Genomic DNA, 11,812 nt, shown 5'->3' with positions numbered 1-11,812 from the left:
TAAGAAGGTAAAAGTTGCTTCCATTTGGAATCAATTAAAGATAATTAAAGGATTTGCCTTTCTCGATACTGATAATTGATTGTTGATTTTTATTATGTAATAACCTTACAATTGATTCATCATACTTTTGCTCCAATTACTTTCAATTATTGGTTGTTAATTGTTTCATAAATGATGAAATTTATCCTTGATTGATTGGTCAATTGGAAGAAACAATAATCATTGAGTAAGTAAAGTAATTGTTAACAATTAAGTATCAATCGTGATTCAATTGTCTCAAGGCGAAAACTACCAAAAGTTTGATTCACAAAGAAAAATTAGTTAGCAATTAACTAAATCATTTTTTTTTGCCTAGCGAATCGTGAGAGTAAGATTTAACAATCGATTTAATTGTAACTATTTAATCTTCTCCTAAACTAAATCCATTGATTGATGAGAAACTTAATCGTGATCAATTCTGATCACCGACAATCGGTTCGAGTGAAAAATTATACTTTTTGACAAGAATTTAATTTCAATTAACTTCATGTCAAATGATTAGTATTAATAGTATCCTCTAAGAGATGATGAGTATGACAAAAAGAGAGATGGTGATGATGATGATGAGGATGAGGATGAGGATGATGATGATGGTGATAATGGTGATGAACATCAAGGTTGGATACAAAGATAACTTGAACATCCGATTGAATGGAAATGAAAGGAAGATGAAAAAATCGTAAAAAGGTGAAAATGGACAAAGAATGAAAGAAAAAAGAAAGAAAAAGATGAAGATAAGGATGAGAAAAAAACAGGAAGATGATAAACAGGAAGAGAGATTGAAGATGAAAAGCTTTTAGGATATAATATTTTTTTGCCTTCCATTTCATTCATTCAATGTCCGGAGTAGTTATTAAATCATAGACAAAGAAGATATCGTAATATATGTTTCTATCATCATTCCCTATCCCCACTATTACCATCATCATGAACATTATCATCATTCAATTTCAATCTCTTCCATTGATTTGTCAACCTTTTTCATTTCTCTCTCATTTCTAGAATATAAGTTGACTTTGACTTTACAACGAACTTCAGTATCACTTTCTACCATCTACAAATAACACAACTTAAATTCCAATGATCATCATGTTAATCATCATGTTGATCATTCCACATGATGGAATAATTCAAATTGAGTTCATATCACCATCATTGTGGCGATTCCATGATAGATTTGCAAGAATCGATTGAATCAAGTAAGAAAAAAGTTCGAAAACTGTTTCTTGTTTCAATTCAATTGATTAAATTTAAATTCTATCATTTGTAACTGTATCATCACCATCATCATCATCATCATCATCATCGTTCAGAGTGTGACGCCATATGTTTAATGTAATTTCAAATGATCTACTTAATGATGATCTGAGGTTTAAATTGTTACAGAAAAAAAAAGTTAATAGAATCATTTTTTTTTCTTCTTTTTCAATATTCTGACCAATAGATTACAGTTAACATTTTAATGTCCATTGGAAAAGATGAGGATGAAGATGAATTGTTAACAATGATTTTGATTTTCTTTTGACAAAAGATGAGAGATGAACCATCATCATCAGTTACATTTTCATCCTGACAAAAGATGTGTCATCAATGATAAAGGTGATGAAGATGATAATCAGTTGATCATCAATGATGAAAATGAAGAAGAAAAAAAATCCAATACAATTTTTTAATCATCTTAATCTTTTATCCGGATCACTTATATTTTTCAGAATTTCTTTTTGGAAGAAAACTTTTTTTCCTCTCTCTTCCTCTAACTTTTTCCAAAGGTTAAGATTATCATTCTGAACTGGACTGAACTTTTTGCTACTCTGATGACCTCCAACTAAAGGGTAACTTAGGTGATGGACTTTTTTTTCATTGACAGGGAAAAATTTTCCACTGGAGAAGAAAAAATTTCATCATGATTAAGTTTCAATGGTAATGATTATAATCATGATCACATTGAAAGGTTACCTCGTTTCGATATATCAAGTTATCATCTTAATCATCACCTTGGGTTATGAGTATTAATATTGAATCCAAATTAACTAATCAGCTTGATTGTTGGTGATCAGAGACAGAGAAAGTGATGAATTGCAATTTATTCACTGTGATCACTAATTTAGTTAATCAACAATTTATTACCCAATATCCTTTACCTTCATCTTCATCTATTGATATTAATCTAATTTTATCTTCTTATGTTTCTCCTCATTAGCATCTTCATCTATCATCTTGTATCATCATCATCTCTTTCAATAGTTTATACCTTTTATAGACTAATATCCTTTGGGTCAGTTTATTTTCAATGGACTCAAGTTGTTGGACAATGTTTTTGTTGGTCAGTTTTATTAGTCTGTTAATGGTCATCTCACTCTCTCTCTCTCTCTCTCTCTCTCTCTCTCTCTCTCTGGTCACTTGTTAGTGTACGTGTTAGTTAATTGAAAGGATGAATGAAGAGGATGATAATGATAATGATAAGAAGGATAAAATTTGAGTAGCCTTTAGTTGACCATTTAATGGTCAACAATATAACCTAATCATTTTTATTACTTTTATTACTATTATCATTATTATGGTCAACTAACAATTTACTGACCATTACCTGTGCTATTTACTGTTACCAATATGTGATAGGAAAATGACCAATTATAATAAAAATCAATTAATTGTTGATTATATTTATTAAATCAAGTTTTCCAATTAACTGGCTCATTGATTATCTAACACCTAATCCTCTTGTGTTTAATTTTAATACATGTATCAACCGACTGGGTTACAACAATTAAAAGTTGATTGTTAATTGAGTTTTAGAAAAGCAAATTAAATCAATGTTATTTCATTATGTGAATGAAACAACATAATTATGAACAAAATATTCAACTAATCATTTTAAATTATTCAAATTAAGTCATTGATCATTATGGTCAGTTGATTGAATGGTTAGTTGATTATTGTAACAGGCAAAAAAAAAACTTAGATTAAAACAAATCTAATAATGTATCAATGTCAAGTAATTAACTCAACTCATTATTGTGAACAAAAAAAAGTGATTAATGCAAAAAAGGTAAATGTGATGATGAAGGAGGTGGTGATGGGGATTAAGTTGAGGATGAAGATGAAGATGAAGATGATGCGCAATTGTATGAAATAAGAGGGATGATTAAGGTCGGTATGAAGGGTAAATGAGGGTTACATTGAGGGTGAGAGAAGGTGAATAAGGAGAGAGGAGGACAGAAGATGAAGATTGGGAGTGGAAGAGAAAGAGAGAGAGAGAGAGAGAAAGAGAGAGAGAGAGAGAAGATAAATAAGTTCACCTTGTGTTGTTTTCTGTTCCTGAAACCAAGTGAATTTACAGAAAAAAAGAGAATCGGTTACTATGACAACGTTCTCGATAAATGATTCTCATTGGTAACTTAGGTTTTCCAAGGCAACTCCTACTTTCTGTACATTTCCTTCATCACCTTTACCTCCCTCTGTATTCAACTCATCCCTCCCTCCATCATCATCATTATCATCATTACCACGCCATCTTTAGTGTCCACTATTGAACTGACCATAAAGCTTGAAGAAAGAAAAAAAATTTTTCTAAATCATTTCAAATTGTTAACATTACTTTTGACTTTCATTTTCTTAACACAAGTAAATTAGTTTAAATGTTTATTAACATGTTAATTGTGATTGTGGATTTACTTAAATTGATCAACCACAATCAACTTTTATTGTTATTTGGTTAGTTAATTTGATTTGTCTCTGATGATTGAAAGTAATATTACAATTGAGATTGTTACAATTATTGGTTGGGGTTGTTAATTTAATTACTGATTGTAGTTACATTGTATTCATTGATTGTAATAACAATCAAGATATAATTATCTGGGTGAAAACTTAATCAATGTAACAATCATAATCTATTAAATGGGATAATCTGTTTGTTATTAGATAATCATTTCAATTGTAAATAAGATTATCCCATTTGGGGAAAAAGTAAGAAAAAAAAATTCTCATCATCTTGATGATGAAGATTTTTACAGTTATGATTAGAAGATGATAAATTAAGTTGATCTTTTTTTTTTCATCTTCTTGCTAAATCTCATTAAGGATGAAAAAGTAGCAAATGATTATGAAGATAAAGAGACAAGGATGAGGATGAGATTTGGGTGGACAATGAGGATGATGAAGCCTTTGAATTGATGATGATCAAGTCATTTTGATGAATACAAGTGACCTGCAAGCTAAATGACCATTGGTCAGGACTTTAACTTATCTATTGTTGGGTAACTGATTCTCTTATTTTTTTTGTCTGTTGGTCATCATCATGAAAAGACAACAAATGATGATGGAAATGATTTAACATCTTTCATCATCTTTATCCTTCATCATCATTATCTTAACTCATTTAGTTTGTAAGTCAAAAAGATGAGGATAAAAAACAGCCTTGATAACCACAATGACCAATGGTCAATCTGATTTACCTTAATATAATAACAAGAAAGTAACAAAAATTGTCAATGTAAATTCAATGATTAATTGAACAATTTGATGTTTATGATTAACAAATGAGTTTTGAGATGATAATCAAATAAACCATTTGGCATTTAGATTTAATTTCAATCATAATAATCTTTAATATTCAAAGAATTGAAATTCAATAGTTACATGAAATTTTCATGGAAATGATAAAGTTAATCAGGGTTAGGAAATTTCAATGTTTACCTATTGAAATGTAACAAGAAGTTGAGAGAGATTAAACTAAAACTTGTATACTTTTCAGATTCATGAGATTCACCATGAAATTTATCATGTATTCAACTGATATTAGTGTCAAACGTTATCAGGGTGAAAAAGATTTTGAAAGAATCTCAATTTTTGAATTGGAAATAAAAAAAAATCGATCGACTTTGAGAAGGAAAAAAAAGTTCAATTGATCTGAAAACTTTTTTTTTCCAAAAAGAGGAAAACAAAATTTCATCATGAAAAATTCAGTTTCAGGATTGAGAAAGAGAGAGAGAGATAAAGATTAAACTCTATAACCAATTTACCATGTAAACCAATTGATGAATTATTGAGACTAAATTGTTGATTAAGACGGAAAGTGTTTCCATCAAAGGTTCATCATTCATATCTCATGAGATGATCAGTTGATTGTCGATAAAGTTGATATTTAATCAAGATGAATTACCTGTCATTCCCTTGAATACATTAAAACAATCAGTAGTTACTTTCATCATTAAAGTTCACAATTAATCAATAGTAAACATTGATTCAACTATCCAACTGATTGATTGAGTCAATTTTTAATTCAGTTTAAATAATTTTTTTCAATATTTTCAATGTATTAATACATTTGATAAATTGTATTTTTATCATCGGTGTTTATTGTTATGTATTGATTGTTATCTAGATAACTGTTAATTCTGGTTAAGTGTCAGTAAGTTAATTTAATTATTAAGCTACAGTTAATTTAGGTAACTTGATAATTTCATTTTCAGATGTTGAGTTAATCAATTCTGATCACATTCACCATCCCAATGGTTAATAATAATGTAATAATCTGTAGGTAAATGTAATATTAACAACAATCAAGCTTTCCAATTGTAACTAAATTACTATTATTATTATTCAATTATCTTATATCAAATCATCTTCATCTTTATCTTCATCCTCATCATCATCTTCATCTTCATTGTTACCTGGTTGTCATCAGTTGTAAAGGTGAAAATGAAATCTGACTTTAGGTTCAATGTTATTTGAATGTTTAATAAACTTAACTTTTTTTTATATTCACCTTGATTGTTGATTAAATTGTTTCCACTATTTATAAATTAGTGGGATAATTTAATTAGCATAATTTAACTTTGTTAAAAAGCAAAGTTAACAATCAACTGAATTTGGATACGTTTCAGATTCACCAACGATAATGATTATATTAACAATCAGCCAAGTTAATTGGATAAAAACAAAGTGAACAATTTAATATGATCAATTTTAATATAAGAATCAGAAGAAGATGAAAGAATCAAAAAATTTATGGTAATTTGATTGTGAAAACTAATTGTTGACAATTAGAAATTTATTGTTTTTCTCTATCATCGAGGGTCCAAAATGTTGTCAATTTAATTTTCTTACTGTTCAGCTGATCATTAGTACTAATTTACTGGGCTAATGGTCAGTAATGTATATTAATAATACATGACTGACCCTCTATCAAAAGGGATCAATAAATTGGTTGAAAATAACAGTGTTATTAACTTGCAAGAGGAAAGTGAATTAAATTAATAAATATTAAATTCATATCACAAATTGTAAACCATTAAGATGAAACTTTTAGGTGTTGGTCTAATGGATGAAGATGAAGGTTATTTGTAAGTTGATGATGGACAGAGAGAGAGAGAGAGAGAGAGAGAGGAGACCATAGCCAATGGTCAAGGAAAAGTGATATCAGAATATGTTTTGATTAATAAGATTGTTTTTTTTCTCGAACATCAAAATATAGTGAGAAAAAAACATAACGATAGTTGGTGATGGGTGAAAGTGAGAAGGATGGGAGATTAATAGATTGATATAAATCAAGTGAGAAGATGATGAAGAGCAAGAAGATAATCTACTGTTAAAGAGGAAGGTTAATGTTCAGTCTAGTTTTCTGTTTTTGATGGTTCATCATCTTCATCATCTTTCTCATTTTCAGGTAATTTGTTGGCTCTAATGCTTTTTATGCGTTATCATCATAATCATCATCATCATGGTCAAAGAAAGAAAATGATGATGAAGTGAAAGAAAAATAGAAGATATAAAAAAAAGAGTCATAAGTGAATTGACATTTTTCTCAGGTTAAAGGATAAAGAGGAAAAGGAAATCAGGATGAGAGATGATCTTTATTCTCATTATCATCATTTTTGTTTCCCTTTCTCAAATCTCTTGATGTTAATAACTTTTTTTTTCCTATGGTTACATGAATTTCCACTTATATCATTAGTTTGATGATGAAATAGAGAGAAAGAGAGTGAGAGAAAGGAAGACAAAGATGATGAGAGATGATAGATATGAAAAATGAGAAGTAAAGTGAAAAAAAAGATCTAAATGAATATGAATCACCTTACGATCAAACTATATATACAGAGAGAAATGATATAAAGATGATTACATATGAAATAGACAGAGATGGAGAAAGAGATGATCAACTGGATGATTATGGTGATGACGATAATTTAGTAAAGGTGAATGAAGATGTATATCTGCATAAGTGTTATGTGGTTTCAAGATAAATAGTTATCTTTTTCCTCCTTTGGTGTCGATCCTTTTAACCAGGGAAAATGTTGCTCTCCAACTTATTTAATAAACTGTTCATTCAAATTATCCTTGTCCCTTGTTATTGAGTATTCACTTTAAGAGGCAAAGTCCATTAGCATCTTCATCTTTCGAGTTTTTCCTTTTCTCTTATTTTTCTCTTTCTTTTTGCTTCTTCTCATCATTTTGATTGCTTTCTTTTTTTTCTTCTTCTTCTTATCATCCTTTCCAATGGTTCATCTCTTTCTATAATGGATTCACCACTTTCCATTTATCTTTTTTCCATTTGCCTTCTTTTTTTTCCTTTGGTAACTCTTTGGTGATGGTTGTGAGTATTTTCCCTCCTTGTTGTTGTTGTTGTTGTTGTTGGATCTTGATAACTGTTAATAGTAGTTTATATTCATCACCATTAGATAATATTCAAGTCACAAAGTGATAGTTTTGCCATTTTAGTTGCGATCAATTTTTGATGGGAATTCACTTATATCCTTTTGTCTCTTTCTTGGTTCCTTTCTTGGTTTGGTTTCCGAGTTCCTTTGTGGTTACAATTATCATGGGGCGAGAAAAAGTGATCTATCAAATTGTTCACAGTTTGAACAAATTGAATCAACGAGTCATTAATTAATAAATTGATATACTTACAGTTTATTTTATTTACCTCTTTATCTAATATACATTATCAAGATAACTCTTTCCATTCCTAAGGCTACTTTTAAACGGAAAAACTATTATCTCAATAGAAGTGTTTTTTTGTCTTGGATAATACAAACTTTGTATCAAATTTATATGGGATAAATTGGGATTGACCATAAGTTCATAGGTTGACCAGTACTTTAACAATATTGATTTTGAACATAGGGTTTGATAAATGTTTTATATATATAGGGATTTTTGTCCGTCCTTAGATTACCAGGAGTTTGGTATCATCTTTAGGTTAGAATTCCTCTTACGGCCATATCCTCGATGTAAGACTTTTTCTTTTGCTAAAATTGATTGAAAGATCGAGAAATCAAATTATTATTATTAGAAGAAGAAGATAAAACAAAGAAATAGAAATTTAATCAAAAGAATATTGAAAAATGTAGTATTACTTGAATCTCTGGTGCATCCGCATTTTCTTTGGCTATCCTATTCCTCCAAGCAATTAAAAGAGAGTCATGGTGAGGTTCAATTATTCCAGCATAACCTACAATTAAGAAGAAGGTTAAATAGTAAAATGTAAGATTAAAGAATTAATGATAAATAAGAATTAAAAATTGAAACATTTGAAATGATCAATCCGGTTTCAATTTTTCCTTTCAACATTTTGGCTTAACATGAATTAGATTTTAGATCATAACCAAAAAAAGAAAACATTTACAACTTACCCAATAAAGCTGCAGATCCTGGTGATAGTTTAGCACCTTTACCAAGCCAATAATTTAATCGATCAATATCAACGGCAAATAATCTCTCATTAGTTTCATTAGGAAATAAATCAAACGAACCAATTACTTCATCGGGAACTCGACCGACCCTTTTTTTAGAAGGTAAAACAGCAAGATGATAGAAAGGACGATTCACACAACCTTCTCTAACGAACCTAATGGTTAATCCCGATGGCCAGAAGAATTTACGTCTCATAATTACAATTAATCAAAGTCAACAATCAACACAAAAAGAACAACAATTAAATTAAATCATGAGAAAAAATAAAAACAACAGAACAAAATTTCATTTTGTTCATCAGATTGAGAACACATGGTGAACAAGTTACGCCATCTGAGGAGAAGAAACGAAAAACCCAAAAAGAACAAAAAATTTACCATATGTTTGAAAATCGAAAAAAAAATTCTCTTCACTTTTGTCTTTTTCTCTTTCAATCAATGGTGTTTAATTTAAATCGATTGTCTTTATCTTTAGAAATTTAATCAAATTAACGTTTTCTCCATTCAATAAGAATAATTATTTTACTCTCTTGGTTTTTGGATTAGTTTCTTTTCTGTTACTTTGGTTTAATTATCAGGTAAGCCGGTTAACCTTTTTCTTTTACCTCTTCTCTCTTGTATATGTTTGCATCTCTCTCTCTCTCTCATTCTCCCCTCTTGCTCTTGTAACCTGTTCTATTAAAATTGATTTATATCTAATAAGGATTTTTGTTTGAAAAGGTAGAAAAACTTGCTTATGTCAACCGTCAATTGATTCAGTTTATTCTGTATTACTGCTAATATATATATTACCTGTTTCTTGCTAATTTGTATCCTCTTTCATTATTTTTCTATCTCCCTCCCTCCTTCATTGCCCATCACCATCATTATCGTCATCTTTTTGCCTCTCTCGCTCTCTAAATATCGCTCTCTCTCTCTCCCTCTCTATCGCTATCAAATGCTCAAAAGAATAATTTCTGTTTCTGCTTATACTCATCTTCCTGTTTTTCTTTTCACTAATTTACTAACATTGTCTTAATTTGACTTGAGTTTATTTTTGTTTTCATTCAAGTGTAACCTTTGTCATTTTCTTTTTCTTTTACTTGTGAATATAAACCAGTGAGCAACACGAAAAATCATGTCATCAGATAGTAAAACATTTGGTACCAATGGTGTTGACAATACAGTTTACCTTGGATTTGCAAATTTACCCAATCAAGTTCATCGTAAATCGGTTAAAAAAGGATTCGAGTTCACTTTAATGGTTGTTGGTGAGAGTGGTCTTGGTAAAAGTACCCTGATTAACGCCCTCTTTTACAGTCAATTGTATAAAGAGCGAAAAGTACCTGCGGTTCAAGATCTCATGGAAAGCACCGTAAACATTAAGCCAAGTTCAGTTGAAATTGAGGAAAAGGGTGTAAAACTTAAATTAACTGTCGTTGATACTCCAGGTAATTTTTGATAACACACAAATCAAACTGCAATTAATTTTTTTCCCTTTAATGTACACTTTTTTATTGTACAGATTGTCATTTATCATTTTCAATAATGATATCTCATTATTCATTTCCTTTCATTTATTGTTTGTAATATACTCACTCTATCATTTTCCCTCTTTTGTTTCTCCTCCTTTGTGATTGAACATAAAAACTATAGGTTTTGGTGATGCTATCGATAATACAACTTGTATCCAACCAATAATCAGTTATATTGATGAACAATATGGTAAATTCCTTGAATATGAAAGTGGTTTAAATCGTAAACACATTGCCGATAGTAGGATTCATTGTTGTTTCTACTTTATCTCACCTGTTGGTTATGGACTTAAACCATTGGATATTCAGGCAATGAAATCTTTACACACCAAGGTTAACCTGATACCGATTATTGGTAAAGCTGATGCCCTGACAAGACAGGAAGTTACCGATTTAAAGAAACGTATTATGAAAGAGATTGAAGCCAATGGAATCTCAATTTACACTGTACCAGATTGTGATTCTGATGAAGATGAAGATTATAAGGAGCAAATTAGATTGATTAAAAATGCTGTTCCCTTTGCAGTTTCATCTTCTTGTGAATTAGTTGACCTAAAAGGACGTAAAGTTCAAGGACGACAATATCCATGGGGAATATTGGAAACTGAGAATCCTGAACACAGTGACTTTGTTAAACTTAAATCTCTCCTTGTGACCCATATGCAAGATCTTAGAGAGGTAACTCATGAAGTTCATTATGAAAATTATCGTGAAATGAGACTCACCCAACGATCATCAAGCATCGTTTCACAGCAAAGTCTGGTCGAATCACTTTCTTCATCTGATGATCCTGATCGTATATTAAGAGAAAAGGAGGAAGAATTGATGAGAATGAAGCAACAATTATTACAACTTCAAAGTGCCATGAAACATCCAACCAATGGAAACAACGGAACAAACGGAACAAATGGAAATAATTGTTCGGACAATTAAACTCACAACCACAGACACCATTAAACTCATTCAAACAACCAAACAGGAAAAACCAACGAACAAACAAAATCGAGCAAAAGAACAGTATTTCCATCTCTGTCATTCTCTCTCTCTCTCTCTCTTTCTCTCCTTAAATCAGTATATCCATCATCAATTCCGAGATCTCATCATCCAAATCAAAATTGATTTTATGACACAATCAACGAATGACATTAGTTCATAACACAAACTCATTGGAAGAAATCTCTAAATGGACAACCACGCACTTTTTTTTACTCATACATATACATTTCTTAACATTGATGAAAATCGGCTGAAATTTACTATCATATTTTAATTACCGCCATAATTAACATTAATATAAATTGTCTGAATGATGAAAACCCTTTTTTTTATAATATACACACAACAATTAATTAACCAAATGTTTGCCAAAATTATGCTGATGAGAAAATGATTAAATTCAAATAAGCCTAAATTAATCGCAATTGTTTTCCCGCAAATTTATGCAATTTGATTCATTCAACAATCAAGGAACTCGATTTGTCCCCAATTAATTTGATTCCAATCTAAGATTATAATCAAATTATAATCATTAGCAAATTTTTAAGCAAAAAAAACCTTGAAGCA

The 11,812-nt window shown here is 29.9% G+C and overlaps 2 protein-coding genes across 3 annotated transcripts; one reads left to right on the top strand and one right to left on the bottom strand.

Annotated features, from left to right (window-relative positions):
• Positions 1 to 6,434: 6,434 nt before the first annotated feature.
• LOC128390591 (probable 28S ribosomal protein S16, mitochondrial) lies at positions 6,435 to 9,046 on the bottom strand. 2 transcript variants are annotated; one of them, XR_008325649.1, is made up of 4 exons: positions 8,676 to 9,046; positions 8,400 to 8,494; positions 7,967 to 8,291; positions 6,435 to 7,881 (listed from the first exon to the last, which is right to left on the bottom strand). XR_008325649.1 is itself a non-coding variant. In XM_053350337.1 (3 exons), exons 1-3 carry the CDS (start codon positions 8,929 to 8,931, stop codon positions 8,238 to 8,240), a joined length of 405 nt encoding a protein of 134 aa, XP_053206312.1. In that variant the 5' UTR covers positions 8,932 to 9,046; the 3' UTR covers positions 7,930 to 8,237. The 2 variants fall into 2 exon arrangements, 1 of the variants encoding a protein (XP_053206312.1); XM_053350337.1 differs by lacking the exon at positions 6,435 to 7,881 and having other exon boundaries at positions 7,930 to 8,291.
• A 118-nt stretch (positions 9,047 to 9,164) lies between these two features.
• LOC128390590 (septin-1-like) lies at positions 9,165 to 11,664 on the top strand. The gene is made up of 3 exons (XM_053350336.1): positions 9,165 to 9,313; positions 9,835 to 10,165; positions 10,371 to 11,664. The coding sequence occupies exons 2-3, from the start codon at positions 9,853 to 9,855 to the stop codon at positions 11,180 to 11,182; spliced, it is 1,125 nt and encodes a 374-aa protein (XP_053206311.1). The 5' UTR covers positions 9,165 to 9,313; positions 9,835 to 9,852; the 3' UTR covers positions 11,183 to 11,664.
• The last annotated feature ends 148 nt before the right edge of the window (positions 11,665 to 11,812 follow it).

Source organism: Panonychus citri, unplaced genomic scaffold, assembly GCF_014898815.1.
Source record: "Panonychus citri isolate SS breed McGregor unplaced genomic scaffold, ASM1489881v1 Contig00124, whole genome shotgun sequence".
NCBI classification, from domain to species: domain Eukaryota; kingdom Metazoa; phylum Arthropoda; class Arachnida; order Trombidiformes; family Tetranychidae; genus Panonychus; species Panonychus citri.
This window is presented reverse-complemented; position numbering and strand designations above follow the sequence as displayed.

What these genes read in the sequence shown, in the direction of transcription:
- LOC128390591 (XM_053350337.1), bottom strand. Translation starts at nt 8,931, where the DNA reads ATGAGACGTAAATTCTTCTGGCCATCGGGATTAACCATTAGGTTCGTT. An exon ending in AGGATCTGCAGCTTTATTGG is followed by an intron (nt 8,495 to 8,675) that starts GTAAGTTGTAAA and finishes TCTTAATTGTAG; the next exon opens with GTTATGCTGGAATAATTGAA. An exon ending in CGGATGCACCAGAGATTCAA is followed by an intron (nt 8,292 to 8,399) that starts GTAATACTACAT and finishes AATCAATTTTAG; the next exon opens with CAAAAGAAAAAGTCTTACAT.
- LOC128390590 (XM_053350336.1), top strand. Translation starts at nt 9,853, where the DNA reads ATGTCATCAGATAGTAAAACATTTGGTACCAATGGTGTTGACAATACA. An exon ending in AACTGTCGTTGATACTCCAG is followed by an intron (nt 10,166 to 10,370) that starts GTAATTTTTGAT and finishes TAAAAACTATAG; the next exon opens with GTTTTGGTGATGCTATCGAT.